The sequence below is a fragment of the Mus caroli genome, unplaced genomic scaffold (assembly GCF_978045245.1).
Source record: "Mus caroli unplaced genomic scaffold, Mus_caroli_1 scaffold_6, whole genome shotgun sequence".
NCBI classification, from domain to species: domain Eukaryota; kingdom Metazoa; phylum Chordata; class Mammalia; order Rodentia; family Muridae; genus Mus; species Mus caroli.
The window spans coordinates 825,870-846,306 of record NW_028227261.1 but is presented as its reverse complement, the minus strand read 5'-3'; the positions used below and the strand labels follow the sequence as shown (position 1 = coordinate 846,306).

The window sequence follows — 20,437 nt, the reverse complement described above, 5'->3', positions numbered from 1 at the left end:
ATGTGGGTTCCTAGATTTAACTTTGAGATCCTCTAATTAAGTCATTAACTAATTATCAGAAACAAATACATCTGCAGTTTTATTTTAAGAAGCGATTTGTATTTGCAAGAGGAGCATGAGACACAATGAAGCCCTAGAGTGTAGAGAACATCCCAGCTCTACGGGTCGGGTCTCACGGGCACAGTCCTGACAGAGAGCCTACCCATGCATCTTCACATTGTCAGCGTTTATAGAGGTAATCACACCTAAGGCTCCTATAGCTCTGTAATCGCCAGCAGTGCCTCACACATCCCTAGTGAAAGTGCACGTTTCACCAGGCATAGTGGCACACACCTTCAATTCCAGCACTCAGGAGACAGGCAGGTTGATTGATCTCTGAGTTTGGGACCAGCTTAGTCTACATAGCAAGTTCCAGAACAGCTGGACAAAAGTAAAAAATAAATAAAATGCACATTACTGCAGAGTTCGTGAGCGAGAGCAGAAGGAAGAGATGGAGTCACGCAAGCACATGCAACGGCGCATGGATGCCGTGCTGTCCCTGAAGAACAACATCACTGCCAGTCGGGTAGGACCAGCCTCTCCAGTATATCTAACCAACTTTCTACCTACCCCCCTGGGTCTTGCTCTTAGGAGCCAGAATTCTTCTATCCTTGGGCTCTGGCCATGAGCCTGCCAGCCTGCTCAGCCTGAAGGTTTACCATGCCTCTACCACAGGCTTCCTAGCTGGACTGTAGACAGAAACCATGATCCAGCAGAAAGAGAACAATTTAGCACTGTTCTGAGAGGGCCTCATCTCAGTGCAACAGTGGTCACAGGGCCCAAGGCAGTGTGAGGGCCAGCACGAGGGCTCAGACCTGGGTTAGGGAGGAGTGGGTCACATCATGAAGACTCAGGGCATGGTAACCAATAGGAGAGGGCCAACATGCACACCACTGTAGAGTCAATATGCTCACCACTGCACAGGGTCAACATGCACACAGCTGCACAGAATCAACATACACACCACTGCACAGAATTCTAGACCCAGGGGGCTGGCCCAGGGCTGCATGTTAGGTGAGAAACACGTGGAAAATTATGGGTGTTGAACTGCCTACTATGGGACCCATATGCTTCAGCATTGATTTAAAGACATCCATTCAAAGAAAATATCTGAATATGAGTATATACAAAGTTGTGTGTGTGTGTCATATGCTGATACTGTGACTTTAGAGTTCCCTATTTCCAGGAAACACTAAAAAAGTTCCAAGCATGGGGCCAAACCAGGGCAGATCTGGCTAAGCAGAAGGCCCTTACAGAGAAAGAAGTGATCCTATCCCAAGGCGGAGATGCCTTCAAGTACCTTTTTCATCAACGCAGGCACCAGGAACTAGAAGCCCAGAAACGGTGAGACACCTGTCTGGGAAGTGGGCACAGAGAGAGCCGGAAGGCTCAGCACGCATCACCTGATAGTAACAACGCTCATTCCTCCCCAGACTTTTCCTGTAAAGCTGATGTGGGCTGTGGGAGAGGACTGCAGCACTCCATCCCCAACTCCCAAGAAAAGTCTCCAGGGAGTTCTGCCACTTGGGGGCTTTATGTAGAGGCCCTTAGTGGGGATAGGACACATCTTTCCTCATTTCTCTTGGCTTCCTGAACTCCTGTGACCACCTCCACCCTGGGGGTTTGCCTGGGGCTCACTTCTCACAAATCACCCTTCTGCTTCATTCTTTGGTCTCCCCCAGGCTTGGTCCCACAGAGATTCCAAAGGGACCTGCCTCATATCTGGATTTTTCCACCTTCCACACACCAGTTTCTCGGTGTCTCTGCCTAAAGGTATCTCATTCCGATGGGCCAAGCCCTTTCTCCCAAGTCCCTGTTCCCTGCTGGTCACTGCATAGAATCTGCTTGGATATTGCCTGCTAGCTTTCTTGCTACAGTGCATCCTCCTCATCATAGTGTCTCACAAATATGCAACACACACACACACACTCTACAATGGCCACCAGAGTTTTGATGTGTCCTGTCAGTCTGCCTATGTGTGTTTGGTATATATCGTTTGCTGAGTGGTGCCTCCCCCACTGTGGGGGAGGGAGAATGGCTATAAAAAAAATCAGAGACTGAGTGAGAGGTCACCACACCCTCATGTTGCCCTGCTTTTTGTATCACCAAGGACTCCTCAGCAGCCAGTCTAGAAACTAGGGTGGGGAGGCTCATGAGGGCCAGGGTTTGCTGTAGAGACTTGTAGACTGGGCAAAGTGAGACACTTCAAAACTAGACAGATCAAATGCAGAGCTGGACAGGGCAGGGAGGGTTAAGGTGAGGTGAGAGTTGAAGTCACACCTCCAGTCACTTTTCCCTCCTAAGCTGGACCTGAGCTCTTGGCTTCCCAGAGAGCTAAGAGTACCATACATAACCCTAGTAGCCACTGAGTGCCCAGCCTGTAGGTGCTCCACCAGCTCTTGTCTGAGAAGCGCCTCCCACAGGGCTTTTGAAGAGGAGCAGAAACTCCGGAAGCAGGAGATTGTAAGTCGGATTTTGAAAGAGGAAGCTGAGGAAGAACAAAGGAAAAGGAGACAGCATCCTCTCTCTAAACCCATAAACCGCCGGACTCTGAGAGACAAGACCTGGCAGTACATCTCTGACTTTTGCGAGGGGAAGAGTGTGCTGACCAGCCAGCAGGTGTGTAGGAAGCTGCCCTTTCAAGCTGAGGTCAGGCTCTTGACACTGCAGGTGGGAGGGCTGAGGGTTCAGCTGGGAAGAGAAGGCTGTCCCCTGTCCCCAGGTCCATGGCCCTGTGAGGCCCACCAGGGTCCTCTTCTCCCTCATGTAAGTTCCTCACATTGGCCAACGGTACTACTGCAGCCCTACAGAGCTGCCTGTCTGTGTGACAGGGCAAAGTCCCTCCTCCATCCCTGCATACAATGTGGAGACAGCCTCATGTGGAAGGATGTGAGTAGCCAGTCCATACACATGGTATCACACCACTGCCAGGTGTTCCTAGTGTCTCCCTGAATGCTGAATATTGCGCTCACTCACACTAAAGGCCTGATCTGAAACATTGCCTACGTAGTCCACATCCCGAGTTGGGAAAATTTGTCTCTACCTTTCCTCTCCTTGAGGGTATGGTGTAAGGACATTGGCTGTCCTGTAACCCAGCGCCCTGTACCCTACATGAGCCCCGTTCTTGGGCTACCTGGTCTTTGGCCTCTGAAGCATTTTCCTTTGTGTTTCAGTGACACACCACAGGTTGTTTTCTGTTTCTTGTCTCTCTTGGCCAGGTGGGGCCTCTACCTCCCAGCCACTTCCACCATGGGGCCCATCAGTCCTTTGCAACTGTCCTCCCTTGGGGGCACATTCTACATACTTTCTGCAACCTCTGTTCTGAGTGGCCTTCCCTGTCACATTTCTAATGTTCCTGCCCCACAGCTTTATTCTACTGGGAACACATCCCAGGGTTCACAGTGAGCACCTTACCTCCAGGAGGGAAGGCCCCGGTTTTCCCCCAACCCCCACCGCTCCAACAAAGCCAAGACAGCCGTCTTTTCCCGGGGTTGGTGTGCCGTCCCTCACAAAAATTCAGCACATTGAGCATGGCTGCCGTAGAAGAAAGAAACAGTAGAGAAAAATCACAAGTATTCATGACTCACACTATTTTCCCATGAACAAGACTTTGCAGTGGTCTCTGCTGAACACTATAGGAGGGCATTTGGTAATCCAGGTTCCACACTCTGCGATGAGCGTGTGCTGTCCGGCTCAGCTGCACACAGCACACAGTCCATTCTGTAATACATGTGTCTTACTGCATTTGCTCTTCTGCTGGCAGGAGCATGAGCTGCTATTATACCCAAAGACTGTGTGTGTAATAAAAGCCATCTCTAGTGAGTCTGTTCAAGTGGACCTAGGAAGCATCAGTACAGAGGAAGAGGTACTGGCTGAACCAGATATTTCAGGGCTTTGGAACAAAGAGTCATACCAGTCATACCAGGTAACAGCTTTCTTCCAACAGGTCCTCGGCAGGGGGGTCACCCTGAGCCACACTGAGATTCCAGATTCCCAGATGTAATTGCCCACCTTCATGCCCCATTCTGTACCAGTCACTGCCTCCTCCAAACTCTAGGTCCTTCTCCCCTTTCCATAATCTCTAAGAGAAATGGCCTGTGTCAGGCAGTGGTGGTGCATGCCTCCAATAGAGGCAGCAGCAGGCAGATCTCTGAGTTCAAGGCCGACCTGGTCTACAGAGCAAGTTCTAGTACACCGAGAAACCCTGTCTCAAAAAACCATGACAGACAGAGGCAGAGAGACAGAGCTGGGATGTGCCTGATGATCCCACACTCCTAGACTCTTCTCACTGGGGTGCAGGGTTCAGCCATGTACTGCTGCACATAGCCTGGAGCAACAGAGGTGCTGGAAGGCTCCCAAGGCGGGCTTGTGTCGCTCTGCTTACTACTGAGGAAATACTTCTTTCTAAAAAGTATTTTATTTTTACTGTGCACGTACCCACAGGCACTCATGGAGACCAGAGGTGTCAGATGTCTTGTAGCTAGGTCACAGGTAGTTTTAAGCTGCCAGATAAGTGCTAAAAATCAAACTAGGGCTTTCTGGAAGAGCAGTTATGTAGTTTTAACTGCTGAGCTATCTCTCTGGTCCAAGAAAACTTATTTCTATAAAAATCCATGAGTTCAAACTTGCTTTAATGGCCCTTTTCAAGAAACACACCTCACACAGGATGCTGGTTCTCTGGATTACAGTTTACAAGAGGCGCAGGCTTATATACAGCCCCGTCCCTAAGCAGACTCCTCTCAGCTTCTGTAAGCATTAGTTAGCATCACTACCAGAGCAGAGAGATTTGATTCTCCTGCTTCTAGAGAAGAAATGAAGAAAGAAGGCTGGGTTAGCCATTCCGTTTAAATTCAGCAGAAAGGTGGTGGGCCTAGGCAGGCACCAGGCACTCTCTACCCCGGAAAATCAGGGAGAAATCCAACCAGTGGCCTGGATGCCCAGGGTCTTCAGGCAGACTTCACACAGTTGTCAAAAGGAAAATTTTAGGCCCATCTTGGATTACACTTTTTCCAATTGCTAACATTAGTTAGTGAGGTTGCCTGATTTGCACTAACATTGCCATTCAAGAAAACTGTGTCCTGCAGAATTGCCCAAGTCTTCCTTTGCCCTGACTCAATAATCTAAAACAGTAGTTTCTGCTGTTGCTGCTCAGGGAGTCTTACCTCTTTCTGCTTTTCTCCCCCTCTGTGTCTCTTTCTCTGTCTCTCCCCCTCTGTGTGTGTCTCTCTCTGTCTTTGTCACTGTGTCCATCTTGGACTGTCCATCTCTGTCCCTGCTACTCTCTGCTTCTCTGTGCCTCTCTGACTCTGTGTGTCTCTCTCTGTCTTTGTCACTGTGTCTCTGTCCATCTCTGCCATCTCTGTCCCTGCTACTCTCTGCTTCTCTGTCTCTCTCTGACTCTGTGTGTCTCTCTCTGTGTCTCCCTCTGTTTTTGTTTCTGTGTTTCTCTGTCTTTCTGTGTGTGTCTCTGTCTCTGTGTCTCTGTTTCTGTCTCTCTGTCTCTGTGTGTGTTTCTGCCTCTCTTTGCCTGTGTCTGTCTCTGCGTGTGTCTCTCTCTGTCTCTGTCTCTCTCACTCTGGGGTCCCTCAGAGCAGTCTCCTGGGTGCAAGCTCTCCTTCTTTGCCAGGTTAGGTCCTGCACTTTGTTCACTATGGGGCTTTGAACAACCATGGACCTCTGTCTGTTTGAACTCAAGGTGCCCAAGGAGGACATGGAACGAAAACCTGTGGGCGGAAGTAAGATGGAAAAGGATATCCTGGCTCGGACTATGGAGCAGCTGCGCAGTGGGGTGGTTCAAAAGCAGGTGGTATCTGGTCGGGAGTTCAAGGGCCGCCCATTCAACAGCAAGCCTGAGGTCATCCACTTCAAGGTGAGCCTTGAGGGGTGGACAGCAAAGCAAGCCTGTTGTCACTCTCCTGCCTCTGATGCTTTCTGTTTCCACCATGGGAAACCCAGAAAAGTCTTTAGCTTTGGGGCTGGTGTGCAGGGCTGGGTTTACAGCAGAAGGAACAGGAAGCACCTGGGCCCTCCATGACAGGGGCCTGGACTTCTGAGAAGGAAAACAACAGCATAATTACCTGTTAGGCAGGCCCCTTCTGCTTGGCAAATTCCACCTTCTCATGAGGTGCCCCAAGGACCCAGCACCCACCACCATCTAGCTAATATTAGCATTTACAGAGGGTAGACTAAGATACACAGCCGGTGCTTCCGTCCTCTCTCCCACCCAACCAGTCCCCCATAAAACTCATATCCTGCTGAGGAGAAAGTTCTCATGAGGTAGGCCCTTCCCTGTCCTCCTCAGACCTCAAGGTGGGCATCATGACCCAAGGGAAAACTTTTCTACCTCAGGATCCTTAACCTCTCCTGAGTCAGCACCAGGGTAGACCCCTCTTCCCATGACCATTTCTTGAATCTTTCTTGGGGGCTGCCCTCTCTATCTCTGCAGGACTTTGATATTGGCAAAGTGTACAAGAAGAAAATCACGTTGATCAATGCTACTTACACAATCAACTATTGTAAGCTGGTGGGTGTGGAGGAGAACCTGAAGGACTTCATCCACATTGAGTAAGTCTTTCAGAGTCTGGGCATGAGACCATGGGCCAGCTTGCCTTAAAGAAATGGAGAGGGCACAGAGACCAGCCCAGTTCCTCTGAACACATGACCAAGCTTTCAGATGGGCTGCCTAAGTCTTCTAACACCTTCACTGTGTGTTGTGTTTGGCTGCAAATGAGTCCCCATTGGCAGCTGGAATGCTCTCTCACTATGAAGATTTCAAGACCGCTTTTCTGTTTTTGTTTTTTTTTTTGTTTGTTTGTTTGTTTTTGTTTTTCGAGACAGGGTTTCTCTGTATAGCCCTGGCTGTCCTGAAGCTCACTTTGTAGACCAGGCTGACCTCGAACTCAGAAATCCGCCTGCCTCTGCCTCCCGAGTGCTGGGATTAAAGGCGTGCACCACCATGCCCGGCACAAGACTGCTTTTCTGAACCATAATTTACTTTTTCTTTTTGTGCTAGTTTTTCAATTTTCTTCTTCTTCTTGGACTCTTCTAGTGGACATACTGTCACTTCTTTGCTGGCATTTTTGGTGTGTGTTTTGCGGTTCCCTTTGATGCTTGCTGCTTCTCCATCCGACACCACCCCTCCTACCTTGCAACATTTTTGACACTCCATTTTGTTGCTCAGCATCTGACCTTCATCTTTCTTTTCTATTTTTCCATTTTTTTTCCTTTTTGTTGTTTTTGAAACAGGGTCTTGCTTTGTAGCTGACCTGTATTCATCATGTAGACCAGGCTGCTCTCAAACCTTCAATCCTCCTGCCTCAGTTCCCAAAGAGCTGACACTACAGTTGTGTAGCTAGGTCTCAGGTAGTTTTAAGCTGCCAGATAAGGCTGCTCTCAAACCTTCAATCCTCCTGCCTCAGTTCCCAAAGAGCTGACACTACAGTTGTGTAGCTAGGTCTCAGGTAGTTTTAAGCTGCCAGATAAGTGCTAGAAATCAAACTAGGGCTTTCTGGAAGAGCAGTTATGTAGTTTTAACTGCTGAGCTATCTCTCTGGTCCAAGAAAACTTATTTCTATAAAAATCCATGAGTTCAAACTTGCTTTAATGGCCCTTTTCAAGAAACACACCTCACACAGGATGCTGGTTCTCTGGATTACAGTTTACAAGAGGCGCAGGCTTATATACAGCCCCGTCCCTAAGCAGACTCCTCTCGGAAACAGTTGTGTTTCACTGTATCCAGATTATAGGCAGGTCAGTTCATAGCTCAGGCCGCCTAGCAGCCACATCTGTCACTGTGTGTGATACACAATTTCTAAAATGGGGACTCCTCTGTTCAGGGTGGAAAAATTATTTTATTTTCCTGAGGTATTTGTCATCTCAGAGGTTTACAGCCTCCATCTGCTAACCTAGGCCTAGTCCTGGGAGCGTCTAGCCTCGGTACAGTCTTCTCTAGGCCTAGAATGTTTTTGGCCTGAGACTTAGAGCTGAATAAGCTCACTCTTTCTAGCTCTTTCTGAACTCTGGATAGCTGGTCAACTCTGCTGTTGTGACTCAAACTCCTCTCTGCACTGACTGATTCAAACTGGCTTCTCTCAGCATCTGACTGAATTGCTCTGCTTGACCTCATACTAACTTTGGCAATATGTCCTTATCTTCTGGCTCCTTCTGATTCTCTGGCAAGTTCTCTTGTTCTCTCTCTCTCTCTCTCTCTCTCTCTCTCTCTCTCTCTCTCTCTCTCTCCAACCTGTCTCTGTACAACTATCCTGGTAAAACTTTAATCTCCCCTCCTCTCTTTCTACACTGCTCTCTCTTAAGTAGTCTATCTTTCTCTCTGTTCTGATGAGAGTTGGGCATATCCTATTCTGTCAAAACTTTCTCTAATTCATCACTTTGCCTCTCAAATAGACATCACTTTCAAACATGGGTACTTCCTTCTACAAACTAACTTTACCTTCATAGTTTGGGATTAAAGGTGTGTACTAACGGTGAGTCTGTATTCCAGCCAGAGTAGCCATGTTCCTGGATTGAAATCCCTCTACACCAGGGCTCCCTTTCAAGATGTCTTCATGGGGCTGCTCCTAGGGGACTACATTGCTTTATCGTTTTTCCTTGAGCAGCACTGGCTCTCAGAGCTCTGATAGGTACTTCCCACCTGAGAGGTGCTGTCCTCCTGGGAACTGAGTGGAAGTGGCCAGTAGCATCTTTGGTTCTCTTCCCTCTTTCTGGAAATTTGTAGAATCTCCTAGCTATCTGCAAAGTGCTTGCATGGAGAGAATATTGCTAAAAATTGTTTTGTTTTGTTTTGTTTTGTTTTGTTTTGTTTTGTTTTGTTTTTTACTCACCATGTCCATTTGAGACCTGAGAGCTTCTCTGTCTTTTAGCATGATGAGTCACTTGCTTCTGAGCCTGTATGATTTCGGAAGAGTGTATGGAAGACCCAGGTTAGGTGGTTACCATTACCTCAGCTACCACAAAGCCCTCCTTCCCAGGCCTGGATTAAAGATTCTCTATTCTCTCCATTTCTGTCTTCTGATTTCTCTCTTTCTTTTCTCTCTTTCTTTTTTTTTTGTTTTTGTTTTTGTTTTTTTTTTGTTTTTTGTTTTTTGTTTTTTTCGAGACAGAGTTTCTCTGTATAGCCCTGGCTGTCCTGGAACTCACTCTGTAGACCAGGCTAGCCTCGAACTTAGAAATCCGCCTGCCTCTGCCTCCCAAGTGCTGGGATTAAAGGTGTGCACCACCACTGCTCAGCTTGTTTTGTTTTGTTTTTTTGAGATGGTTCCTCTGTGCAGTCCTGGCTGTCCTGGAACTCACTCTGAAGACCAGGCTGGCCTCGAACTCAGAAATCCACCTGCCTCTGTCTCCCAGGTGCTTAAAGTGGGATTAAAGGCGTGTGCCACCACTGCCCAGCTGCCTTCTGATTTCTTTTGCTGTTGTAGCTGTGTCTGTCTAGAGTGTTCCTGGCCCTGTGTCCTGGAGCCCCTACTTCAGCATGCCCGAATCGTTTGATTCTCTTTAGATTCACTGTACATCTTGGATCTGAGGTTCATATCTCTGAGCAGCTCTAGAAATGTCTTATTCCTAGCCGGCAAATATCATCTCTCCCTGTTTGTCACCTCTCCCCATGACTCTCTGCCCTGCTTCTCCCATGCGGAGCCTTCGCCTTCACATTCCAGCCTCCCTGTCCTTATAGCACCTGCTTCACACTCTCTGCCTATTCGGGGAGTGTATGTGATGTCCCCAGCTTACTGGTCTTTTCAGCTGTGTCTAGCTGGCTGCAGAAACTGCTGACTGTGTGTCTTGTTTCAGTACTTTCTCGTTTCTAAAAATTCCTAGTTCTTTTTCAGATGAGCTGGCATTTCTTAACAGTGTCCTTTTCTTTCCTCCTGCCCATAACTCTGTATTTTTATGACTTTCCTATTTTACCACATGCCTTTTAGAAGCTCCATTCAATCATGAAATGGTGTCAATACTTTATCATGTATGTTCTTAAGAGTTTGGCCCTGCTTCTCACTGCATTGGTTCATGAACATCCCACATGTACATAGCCTTGGATTCTTACCATTTTGTCTGTAGGGTGAGGGCCCAGGGATCTTCCTGTCTCTGTCTCCCCTAACCCTAACCCTCCGCCCCACCCCCACCCCCCTGTGAATACAGCTCATATCACCACACCTGGCTTTTTTCTAGAGTTCTGGGAGTTGAACTCTGGTCCTCATTCTTGTATAGCAAATAGTAAGTTTTTGTGTATTTCTAAGCCATGCAAATTATGTAAAATCCAACATTGTAAAAATATGCCTGATGCCTGGCGGTGGTGGTACACGCCTTTGATCCTAGTACTTGGGAGGCAGAGGCAGGCAGATTTCTGAGTTTGAGGCCAGCCTGGTGAGTTCCAGGACAACCAGGACTACACAGAAAAACCCTGTCTTGAAAAACCAAAAACCAAAAAAAAATATATATATATATATTTTATATATATATATATATATATATATATATATATATATATATGCCTGATATTAGGAATTTTGTAGGAAGACCCTTTCACTCACCCAGAAGATGCAGTCAGAAGGGAGCACAGCAGGTCTGGGGCTGCCAGTGCAACCCAGCAGAGGCACTATCTCAGCTCAGGTTTCTACTTCTGGGATAAAACATCGTAACCAAGAGCAGGCTGGGGAGGAAAATGTTTATTTCCCCCCCACTTCCACACCATAGTCCATTATCAAAGGAAATCAGACGGGAGGAACCTGAAGGCACAAGCTGATGCAGAGACCATGGAGGGTGCTGCTTACTCTCTTTGCTGATCATGGCTTGCTCAGCCTGCTTTCTTATAGAACCAGGATCATCAGCCCAGGGATGGCACCACCCACAATGGGCTAGGGCCACCACATCAATCACTGATAAAATGTCATACAGGCTTGCTTGTAGCCGGATCTTATGGAGGCATTTTCTCAATTGAGGTTTTTATCTCTCAAATAACTCGATCCTGTGTTAATTTGACATAAAACTAGCTAGCTCAGTGTGGTACCTGGAACAGACAGAGAAAACACTACAAAAGTCCCAGCTGAGTATGGAGTGAGTATCTCCTTTCCACAGTGACCTAACTACCCGTGTGCTGTGAATCCCTGTTTCTGCAGCTTTGAACCCCCTGGTCCCATGTCAGCTGGCATGTCCTGTGAAGTCCTTGTCACCTTCAAACCTATGGTAAGTCAAAGGTCACAGAGGGGTGCTGGCTTTTTTTCTAGGTTAACAACAACAACAGCAAACTCAGCATCATTCTGCAATGCTGGTGGAATAAAGCCAGGTTTGATCTGACCCGAGGGACTCCTGAAGGCTGTGACATGTGTTTCCTCAGGATTTGCTCATGTGGAGCACTTTGGGACTCTTCCCCTGGGGTCTACTAGACAAGTAGCAGTGACTGAGATTGCTTTGTTTTTTTAGATAAATAAAGATCTGGAAGGAAGTGTCTCGTTTTTGGCTCAGACGGGCAGTTTTTCTGTTCCACTGAAATGTTCAACGAAAAAATGTTCTGTAAGTTTCAATTCCCTGAATCTCTCTCCAGGGTGAGGGCCTTGGAGTACTGAGGACATGAGGCCGGAACTCCACCACAGAAGTATATCTACCTCTACCTCTACCTCTACTTCTAGACAGGGTCCCACTATGCATCTCTGGCTGTCCTTGAACTCACTGTGTAGACCAGGCTGGCCTCAAACTCAGAGAAATCCACCAGCCTCTGCCTCCTGACTGCTGACATTAAAGATGTACACCACCACTACTGGTTTCCAGACATTTTCATTGTGAGTAAAATTTTAAACCTAATGAAGAACAGAATCATGCGATGAATTTCCATATGCTCACTACCTTCATTGGAAAGTTCAACACTGCCATGTTGGCTTCATCTTTACACAGCTTATTGTTGTGGGACCACTTCATAGGAAATTACCAACATCAGACTCAACACCCTTAAGAAACACAGATCCCACCATACCATCATGTCTTTCCAGTGACACAGCACAGCACACAGACTCAGTGTTTGCAACAGACTGCAACATGACTTTAGTCCCACAAAGGCTTATAAGCCTGTCACAGGTTTACTATGATATGACAAGCGTGGGCTGTGCAGGGTCGGGGGCTCTGCCCCCACATCTCACCATGGCCTTCTGAGAGTAACTTCTAGCCTCTGTCTAGCATGAAGTTCTCATGGAAAATGGCTGGACATATAGAAATCAAAGCCAGCAGTACCAGCAGTACTACACATCTCCCAGGGATTTTTTGGCCAAATTCGGGCACACGTACAAGTTCAAAACCAGTGGGGCAGAGACAGGGCTTCTCCCGTGTGATAGGTGGAAGAAAGGGCAGAGAGCTGAGGTAAGAGTCTGCGTCACACCAGCAGGACTAACACAGCTCCTGATTGTCACCAGCCATAGCCAAAGTATCCACTGTTCACACACTGCCCTTTACAGAGCAGTTACTTCTGATGCACTGCCTTACATTTGATGTTTTTTGACCTAGAATAGCAGCCCCTTCTCCAGTGCTGGGCCATAAAGCCTTACTCGGCCAACTCTAGAACACTGTGTGTTTGTGTGACTGCCCTCCCCCCCCCCCCCCGTTATCACAGTCACTGTGTCCCCGATGTCCCCTGTGTTCCTTTAAATTAGATACTAGGTCAAATTAGATTTTAAAACTACTTGCTTGTTGCTCTCAAAGATGTTCCTAGCGCCCACATGGTGCTATGCCTTCTGAACTCCGCGGGCATGCGTGTGCATGCACACATGCAGGAAAAACACTCGTGCATAAAATAAAGCAGAAGTAGTTATACCACTTTCCTACGTGTCTAGAGTACATTGGGATTACTTCAAGTCCCTCCCACCTTTAATCCTCTCTCCTCCCTATAAGTAGGAACCATTTTGAGGAAGCTGGTGCTCTGTGCGTCATGGGTCCCACACTTGCTCCTGCTGTGTGCCAAGTTCCTGTCACAGACACCGAGGCCCACCTATAGAAGAGGGCAGATCTAGGGTGGGCTGCAAAAATAGTCAGAGCTCTGTCTCGAGTGGGGAAAGTGGCAGCCCTTGCCAGTCATCAGTGGTGGGCACCCGTGGCCTTGCCTCTCTGGCCTGAGTCTGGACTACTCTGTTTTACACGTTGGTCTGCCTGTCTCAGTGCCCCATTGTCACGTCTCTGGAAAGAGGTAGTGCAGGTGGAGCCCTGGCTTTAGATTCAGTGTCCCAAAACAGACTTGTGAGAGATGGCCGTTTGTGGAACCATGGTGACACCCAGGCATGGTGCACTCAGCTTGAGCACAGAAAATCTGCAGCCTATAGCCACGGAGGCCATGAATGACACAGTCCCACTCTGAAAACTAGCACTTTCCAGGCCCTGTATCTGCTCCACAGCTTACCTCAACCAGGAGTGACAGCTGTCAGCTTGTCCACCACTCCCATACTCTCCGCTCTTTGAATTATTGTCATCTCTCAATCAGGGAGCTGCTGGTTTCTTAAAACTAGACACAGGAGCCCCAAGTTTCACTGGTTACTATGAGTCTGTGATTTCTTAAGCAGGCTTTGTCCCCGATGTACAGTGCACAGAGGCCCATGAAACCCCTCCTGTCCTGACCAGAGTCGAATGCAGGCATCCCCGTGAAGGGGAAGAGTCAGGTTTCCCCCGGCTTCTTGGGACTGCATATGATATTCAGGAGAGGAAACCTTCTCCTAATGAGATATTGGGTCCTCTGGTCCACCATTCCTGCAAGGGCCTATCCTCCCTTTGTGACTGAGGATCCAGCCAGTTGAGAGGCCACCATGGCTTACACTTGTGTTCTTTGGCAGCTGTCCCTTGACAAGGAGCTCATTGAGTTTGGAACCTACGTGGTGGGTGAGACCACATCTCGGATCATCACACTGACCAATGTCGGGGGCCTGGGCACCAAATTCAAGTTTCTCCCCGATTCTGAGTTCTATGAGATGGATGAGTCCCAGCCCGCCATGAAAATAGTGAGTGTTCTGTCAGCCTCTGACCATGATTACCAAGGACAGGGTGGGAAGCCTCCTGGCCATGTGTACAACCTCACATGGATCCCAGCACAACCTCGAAGCATGTAAGAACAGGATGCGTACAACCTCTCATGTATAAAAATGGATGAGCAGCCGGGCGTGGCGGCACACGCCTTTAATCCCAGCACTCAGGAGGCAGAGGCAGGCGGATTTCTGAGTTCGAGGCCAGTCTGGTCTACAGAGTGAGTTCCAGGACAGCCAGGACTACACAAAGAAACCCTATCTTGAAGAAAACAACAACAACAAAAACAACAAAAAAAGGATGAGCAAATAAGGCTGTCAGCAAATGGGCGGTGGGGGAGAGGGAGAGGGAAATGTCAAGATAGCCTCAAGTCATTGAGAGCAGAACGTTAGACACACATGCAGTCTGACTTCAGGGGCTACAGCAGCAGAATGGAGGTAGAATCCAATCAGACAGCTCCATGAGAGGCCACAGCCATCTTCCCAAGGCTCAAAAAGAACTTTTTGCCTTTTTCCAAGAAGACTGTGCAGGAGCTGTAGTGATCTGATCGGCAACAGCCTCAGGGTGGGGAATGGGGGCGGGGCGGGGAGGCGGGGAGGTGGAGTCGTACTCAAGAAATGAGCTCACCATGCTCATGAATTGTGGAGATCATTCAGGGAAGGTGAACAAAAGGAGATGTATGTACCTTTCCCCAGATGCTTCTAAAATATTTGAGCAGTCTTTTGAGAAGCATGGAAGGATCCTATTGGCTCTGCTCAAGTGCTCCAACAAAGACCCCAGAAAGAATCTCACCCAAGAGATGGCAGGGCAAACAGGGCGGCTGTGGCCAAGGCAGGATGAGTGGCGAGCTGCTGTGGGGGAAGGAACCAGGGAGCAAGGCAGGTGGAACGGGGAGACTGGGAACCAGGCTTGCTTTGGGCAGGAAGATGGGTTGTTCAGGAGGCTCCCAGGCATCTAGAAGCTCTGCCTCCAACCACCTGTAGAGAAAGGATAGTCAGCTCAACCCAGGCGAGAGCAGAGTCAGCCTCAGGACAAATGACGGAGTAGAACGTATAGAGGGCAGACTCAGCTGCTCACAGGTGGGAGGGATCTATGATAGAGCATAGATGCTGATAACAGAGAGGAGCCAGGTTGGCTAAGCTTAAATAGTCATTCTTAGCCTAGGCAAGTTGATGCTGTGGCCTAATGACCTAGGATAGACTGAATGAGAGCCATAGACACATGGGTCCAGGAGCCCTGGAAACAGATACATTGTATCTTCTCCTGGGACAAGGGTATCTGCAAAGTTGAATGGGCACTGAAGACACTAACCTTCCTTTCAGAGCAGCCTCTTCACCTGTGAGGAAAAAATTATATATGAGAAGATCATGACCAGCCTTTCTGAGCAGCAGCTTGAAGTCAATGACTCTTCCCTAGTGGACCTCCAGAGCCTGAAAGATTCTGAGAAGCAGCTGGATGGTAAGGGCTGGGAGACTCGCGTGTTACCTTGTAAGTAAGAGGCACCTACCTCAAACTTCCTGCATTGATTTCTGAGCCAGCCAGGACACTTGGCCTCATATGCATACTGAATAGGCAACGAAGAGGGCTGGCATGGACACAAGGGCCTCCCAAAGGTAAGCCACCCAGGAGCCACTCTCAGCACAGCCACACCACCTTCTGGTCAACCAGAAGGACCAGAGAGCCAGGGTCTCAACTAAAGACCAACAGGCCTGTGACCCGAGTGGCGCTGGGAGACAAGGTGCAGAGTTTTCTTGGGGCTTCAGTTATGAGACAGTAAATATAAAAAGTACTCAAAAGTACTCAGATGTGCCAATGTGCACTGGGTGCAGTGTGCATTGGAATTCTATTTGTGTTTAATCTAACAGCATCAACAGAAGTCCCAGCTATGGACAGCTATGGACACCTGGACACAGGGTGTGCAGGTTTGAGGGCTTTGAAGGCCCCACATATGCTCCCTGCTGGTGCAGGGTGTTTATCAGGGCAACCAGGCTCTGAGGAGGGTTCTTGGTTCACACCGCACAGAAGTAGTGATGATATACAGGGACAGTTTTTAAAACTGAACAATCCTGGTGCTGAGTGGAAAAACAAGTACCTTGTGAAGGCACTGACCCTGACTGTAATGAAGCCTGCTGGCTGCCCTGTGACCCTGCCAGGGCTTGTCTCATCGTTTACCTGTCTCCCTTCCTCCCTCCCTCCCTCCCTCCCTCCCTCCCTCCCTCCCTCCCTCCCTCCCTTCCTTCCTTCCTTCCTTCCTTCCTTCCTTCCTTCCTTCCTTCTATCTTCCCTCCCTCCCTCCCTTGATTCTTGTTTTGTATTGTTGTTGGTTTTTTTTTTTTTTTCCAAAACAGATTTCTCTTTGTAGCCCTAGCTATCCTGGAGCTCACACTGTAAACCAGGCTAGTCTTGAACTCAGAGATCCAGCTGCCAATGCCTCCCTAGTGCTTTGACTAAAGGCATGCAGCTGTAGTTTTTATTCTAAGATTTCCAAACTTGGGCTGGAGAGATGGCTCAGCGGTTAAGAGCACTGACTGCTCTTCCAAAGGTTCTGAGTTCAAATCCCAGCAACCACATGGTGGCTCACAACCATCTGTAATGAGATCTGACACCCTCTTCTGGAGTTTCTGAAGACAGCTACAGTGTACTTACATATAATAAATGAATAAATAAATCTTTAAAAGAAAAAAAAATTTCCAAACTTACCATTTGTTTTGGCTGTGTGTATGCCCTTTGAGCTGTCCACCCCCACCCCCATCCCCGTGCCAGTGTCGCACAACTGTGACACATACACCTTAGAGTTAAGTCAGTAGTCTATTCCAAATTTTTAAAAAGTTGTGTTGAGGAGTTCCTCTCTGTTTACTGTAGTCTAAACTCCACTCATTCTGAGGGATTGTCCCTTAAGCCTCAGAACCACAGCACTTAAAACCCATGAATTCCCAACAGATGGATCACCCTTAGCTTACTTATCTTGTCTCTACCCAGCACTGGCACGGATTCTCTCACTGTGAGGCTGAAGCTGAGTCACTTCTCCATGTTCTGTGTGTGTGATGACCCTACCGTTGCACACTTTGTTCTTACATGCCTTCGATGGGTTCTTTTTCTCATTCTCAGCAGCAGGAAATGATGTGTGTGAGAGTCTTCCTGCCATCTCTGTTCAATTCTTACATGGATATAATTGTCATGCCCAGGAGGAAGCAGGCCATCAACCTTACCTGGGTCAGCAAAGGGGTCACAAGAGTAGAGGACTAGACAGGGAATGTACATCCTTTGTGGAAACTGGCTGCAGGCAGGTTGGAACACAGGGTAGGACATCAATGGAGAGGCAGCTGTATGAATGAGCACTGGCTCATTCACATCAGCTTCTGTATGTGACACTAAGCAGGGACTGAGTCTCAATCTCTGTGAGGATAGCCTCTTGTTCTTGAAACTTTCACTGACATATATGTTTGGACTGGGCAGAGGTGGCCAACACCTTTAATCCTAGCATTCAGGAGGCAGGGCAAATGGATCTCTGAGTTTGAGTCAAGCTTGGTCTACAAAGCAAGTTACAGGACAGCCAGGGTTACACAAAGATGGGTTACTTATGCTAGTAATCTATTGACTATCTAAGCAAGAATCTACCTTAGGCTCTCTTTTCTGACCAGTTGATCAATTTATCTTATATTAATATACTCTCTTGGTTATCATGAACTTAGACTAAGTCTTGAAGCCAGGAAGTGCCTGTTACCCAACTTTGTGTTTTCAAAGTAGTTGCTTTGCATTACATTGATTCCTTGCATTACCTGATACATTTTAGAATTCATTTCTTGGTTTACACACACACGCACACAAAGCCAGATGTGTTGGTACACTGATACATATCTATAATATATATATATCCCATATACATCCCAGCACCTAGGAGGTAGAGGCAAAAGGATCAGGAGTTGAAGGTCATTGAGTTCAAGACCATCCCTGGGCTAAGCCAGATCTTATCTTAAAAAAAAAAAAGAAAGAAAAAGAAGGCTGGGTGTGGTGGCTCATCCCAGTCCTTTGGAAACAGAGGCAGGCAGATCTCAATGAGATTGAGGCCAGCCTCTTCCTCAAACAAATCAAGTCCAGGACAGCCAAGGATACACAGAGATACCATCTTTAAAAAACAAAAAGAAAAGAAAAACAAAAAAGGGCCTGGGATGATTATAATTGGTATAGTTTCACATATGTCATCAGTTTGGGAATAATATCTTGCCATATTGAGTCTTCAACCCATAAGGATGCTGATCCAGTGGGTTGCATGGTCTTTATTTTTTTCTTAGCAGTGCCTCAGAGTTTGCAGCAAGAAAGTCTTCTTCATTCTTAGTTTATTTAATCTGATGCTCTTTGACTTTTTTTTCCAGACTGATTATTGATATAGGCTTCTTTGTCTTCCAGACACAGAGGTTACTACAGCTGCAGTCAGTGCCATGACCATGATTCCCAGTGAGGAGCAGGCAGAGATCACACTGGGGGAGGTCAGTTCACCTGCCCCACCAGGTAGCAGCTTATCTTTCTCCAGCCCTAGCCACACCCTCTTTAATCGACGACCTCCCTACTCTCAGGGGGCTCTTTCATCTGTCCAGAGCCAGACTAAACCCACAGACTCCAGGCACCTGTTGTCTAGTACCAATGTATCCCCTTCCCCATGTCGACCGTAGGGAGGACTGGAGCAGCTTAGAGAGGACATCAACAATGGGCTGAAAATGTGGGAGATGCAGAGAAAGGTTCGGGCTGCTTTTCATGTCCCAGTCCAAGTGGACTGTGAACCTTAGAATCAGGAATGGGATCTTTGCAACTCCAGGAGCTTGGAGGTCAGATAGGGTGGTAGGGAATTGTGTGCCCTATACACATGATAGAAAATGAGGCCAGCTTCTACCAAGCTCTTCCCACTTCTAATGCTGGTGAAAAGGGCCTGGCTTCTGAGGTGGGCTGAGGATGTGTGGAAAGCACACAGGTGACTCACTGTTGAGTGGATCCCCAACTTCCAGTCTGTTGGGACTCCACAGCAGTAAGCACTCAAGAGCAGAGACAGCCTTAGAACTAATAATACCTGTATGTGACCAAATAGACACTCTAAAGTCATAGTCCTGCTACCCCCCATCCATGCAGTGGTAGCAAGCATAAGGGTTAGTAGGAAACATCCTAATAAAACCACAATGCCTCTGTTCTGACCCAGCGGCCTTCCTCTCCTTACACAGGTGACAGAGGGGGAAATCGGTCCCTTCAGTTCCATCAAAGTACCCATTATCTTCACCCCAGTTATCCCAGGAGAAGTCCAAACTAAATTCAAGGTCATGTTTAAGAATCTACAGAGTCCAACGGTGAGTACCCCTGCTGCTACCTGATGTGACTGGTCTCCACAGCTACATCAGACAGCTGCTTTTGGTGACATGAGGTTTCCACTTGCTCTTGCTTAGATCTTTAGTGGGTGGTACAGACACCTCGGCTAATAACACGCATGTGCACATGCGTGTTCAAATGCTCACCTGCAAACTACTTTGCTTTTCTCCTCTTTCTCTCCTCTCCTCCATATATAACATCTACCTTTGGAGATAAAACTCAGAACCTTGAGCAAGCGCTCTGCCAGTGAGCAAGCCTTGCCTCGAGCTCCAGCCCATGCTCTTGTTTGTAAGTTTTGCTGTATTTGGTGTACATGCCTGTGAATGAGCGCTCACACATATGGTCATACATGTGTGTACAAACGTGCATGCATGTTTGTCTACAGAGGCCAGAGGTTGATACTGGGCCTCTTCCTTGATCGCTATTTACTTTATATTGTGAGGCAAGGTCTCTGACTTGAACCAGAGCACAATGATGCAGCTAGCTAGCTAGTCAGCTTGCTTCCTGGGATTACAGGGGGGCCACCATGCCCACTGGGCTTCTCTGTGGGGGCTGGGAACCCAAACTCTAGCCTAATGCTTACACAGCCAGTCTTTCACCTGTTGAGCTGTTTCTCCAGCTCCCCTAACCCCCTGCTCTTAATTATTAGAAATGTCTTTCTTGATTTATAATCTTATAGGTTTACTAAATTATGATCAGAGATGATGTGAACTCCCCAAGAATGGGTAAAGAAGCAATCTCAGGGGCTGGAGAGGTGGCTCACTGGTTAAAAGCACTGACTGTTCTTGTAGAAGACCCAGGTTTGCCGGGCGTGGTGGCGCACGCCTTTAATCCCAGCACTCGGGAGGCAGAGGCAGGCGGATTTCTGAGTTCGAGGCCAGCCTGGTCTACAGAGTGAGTTCCAGGACAGCCAGGGCTACACAGAGAAACCCTGTCTCGAAAAACAAAAACAAAAACAAAAAAAAAAAAAAGAAGACCCAGGTTTGATTCACAACCATCTGTAACTCCAGTTCCAGAGTATCTGCACCTTCTCCTGGCCTCC

General features: G+C 47.8%; 1 protein-coding gene across 1 annotated transcript in view; it reads left to right on the top strand.

Moving 5' to 3' along the window:
* Positions 1 to 20,437, top strand: part of Cfap74 (cilia and flagella associated protein 74) — a 60,210-nt gene that overhangs the window by 15,095 nt on the left and 24,678 nt on the right. The window contains exons 9-20 of the mRNA XM_021160961.3: positions 463 to 565; positions 1,226 to 1,383; positions 2,463 to 2,658; positions 3,803 to 3,964; positions 5,735 to 5,908; positions 6,485 to 6,603; positions 11,169 to 11,235; positions 11,473 to 11,562; positions 13,857 to 14,021; positions 15,366 to 15,501; positions 18,451 to 18,530; positions 19,254 to 19,376. Coding sequence (XP_021016620.1) covers positions 463 to 565; positions 1,226 to 1,383; positions 2,463 to 2,658; positions 3,803 to 3,964; positions 5,735 to 5,908; positions 6,485 to 6,603; positions 11,169 to 11,235; positions 11,473 to 11,562; positions 13,857 to 14,021; positions 15,366 to 15,501; positions 18,451 to 18,530; positions 19,254 to 19,376 — 1,573 coding nt within the window. The remainder of the gene's footprint in view (positions 1 to 462; positions 566 to 1,225; positions 1,384 to 2,462; positions 2,659 to 3,802; positions 3,965 to 5,734; positions 5,909 to 6,484; positions 6,604 to 11,168; positions 11,236 to 11,472; positions 11,563 to 13,856; positions 14,022 to 15,365; positions 15,502 to 18,450; positions 18,531 to 19,253; positions 19,377 to 20,437) is intronic.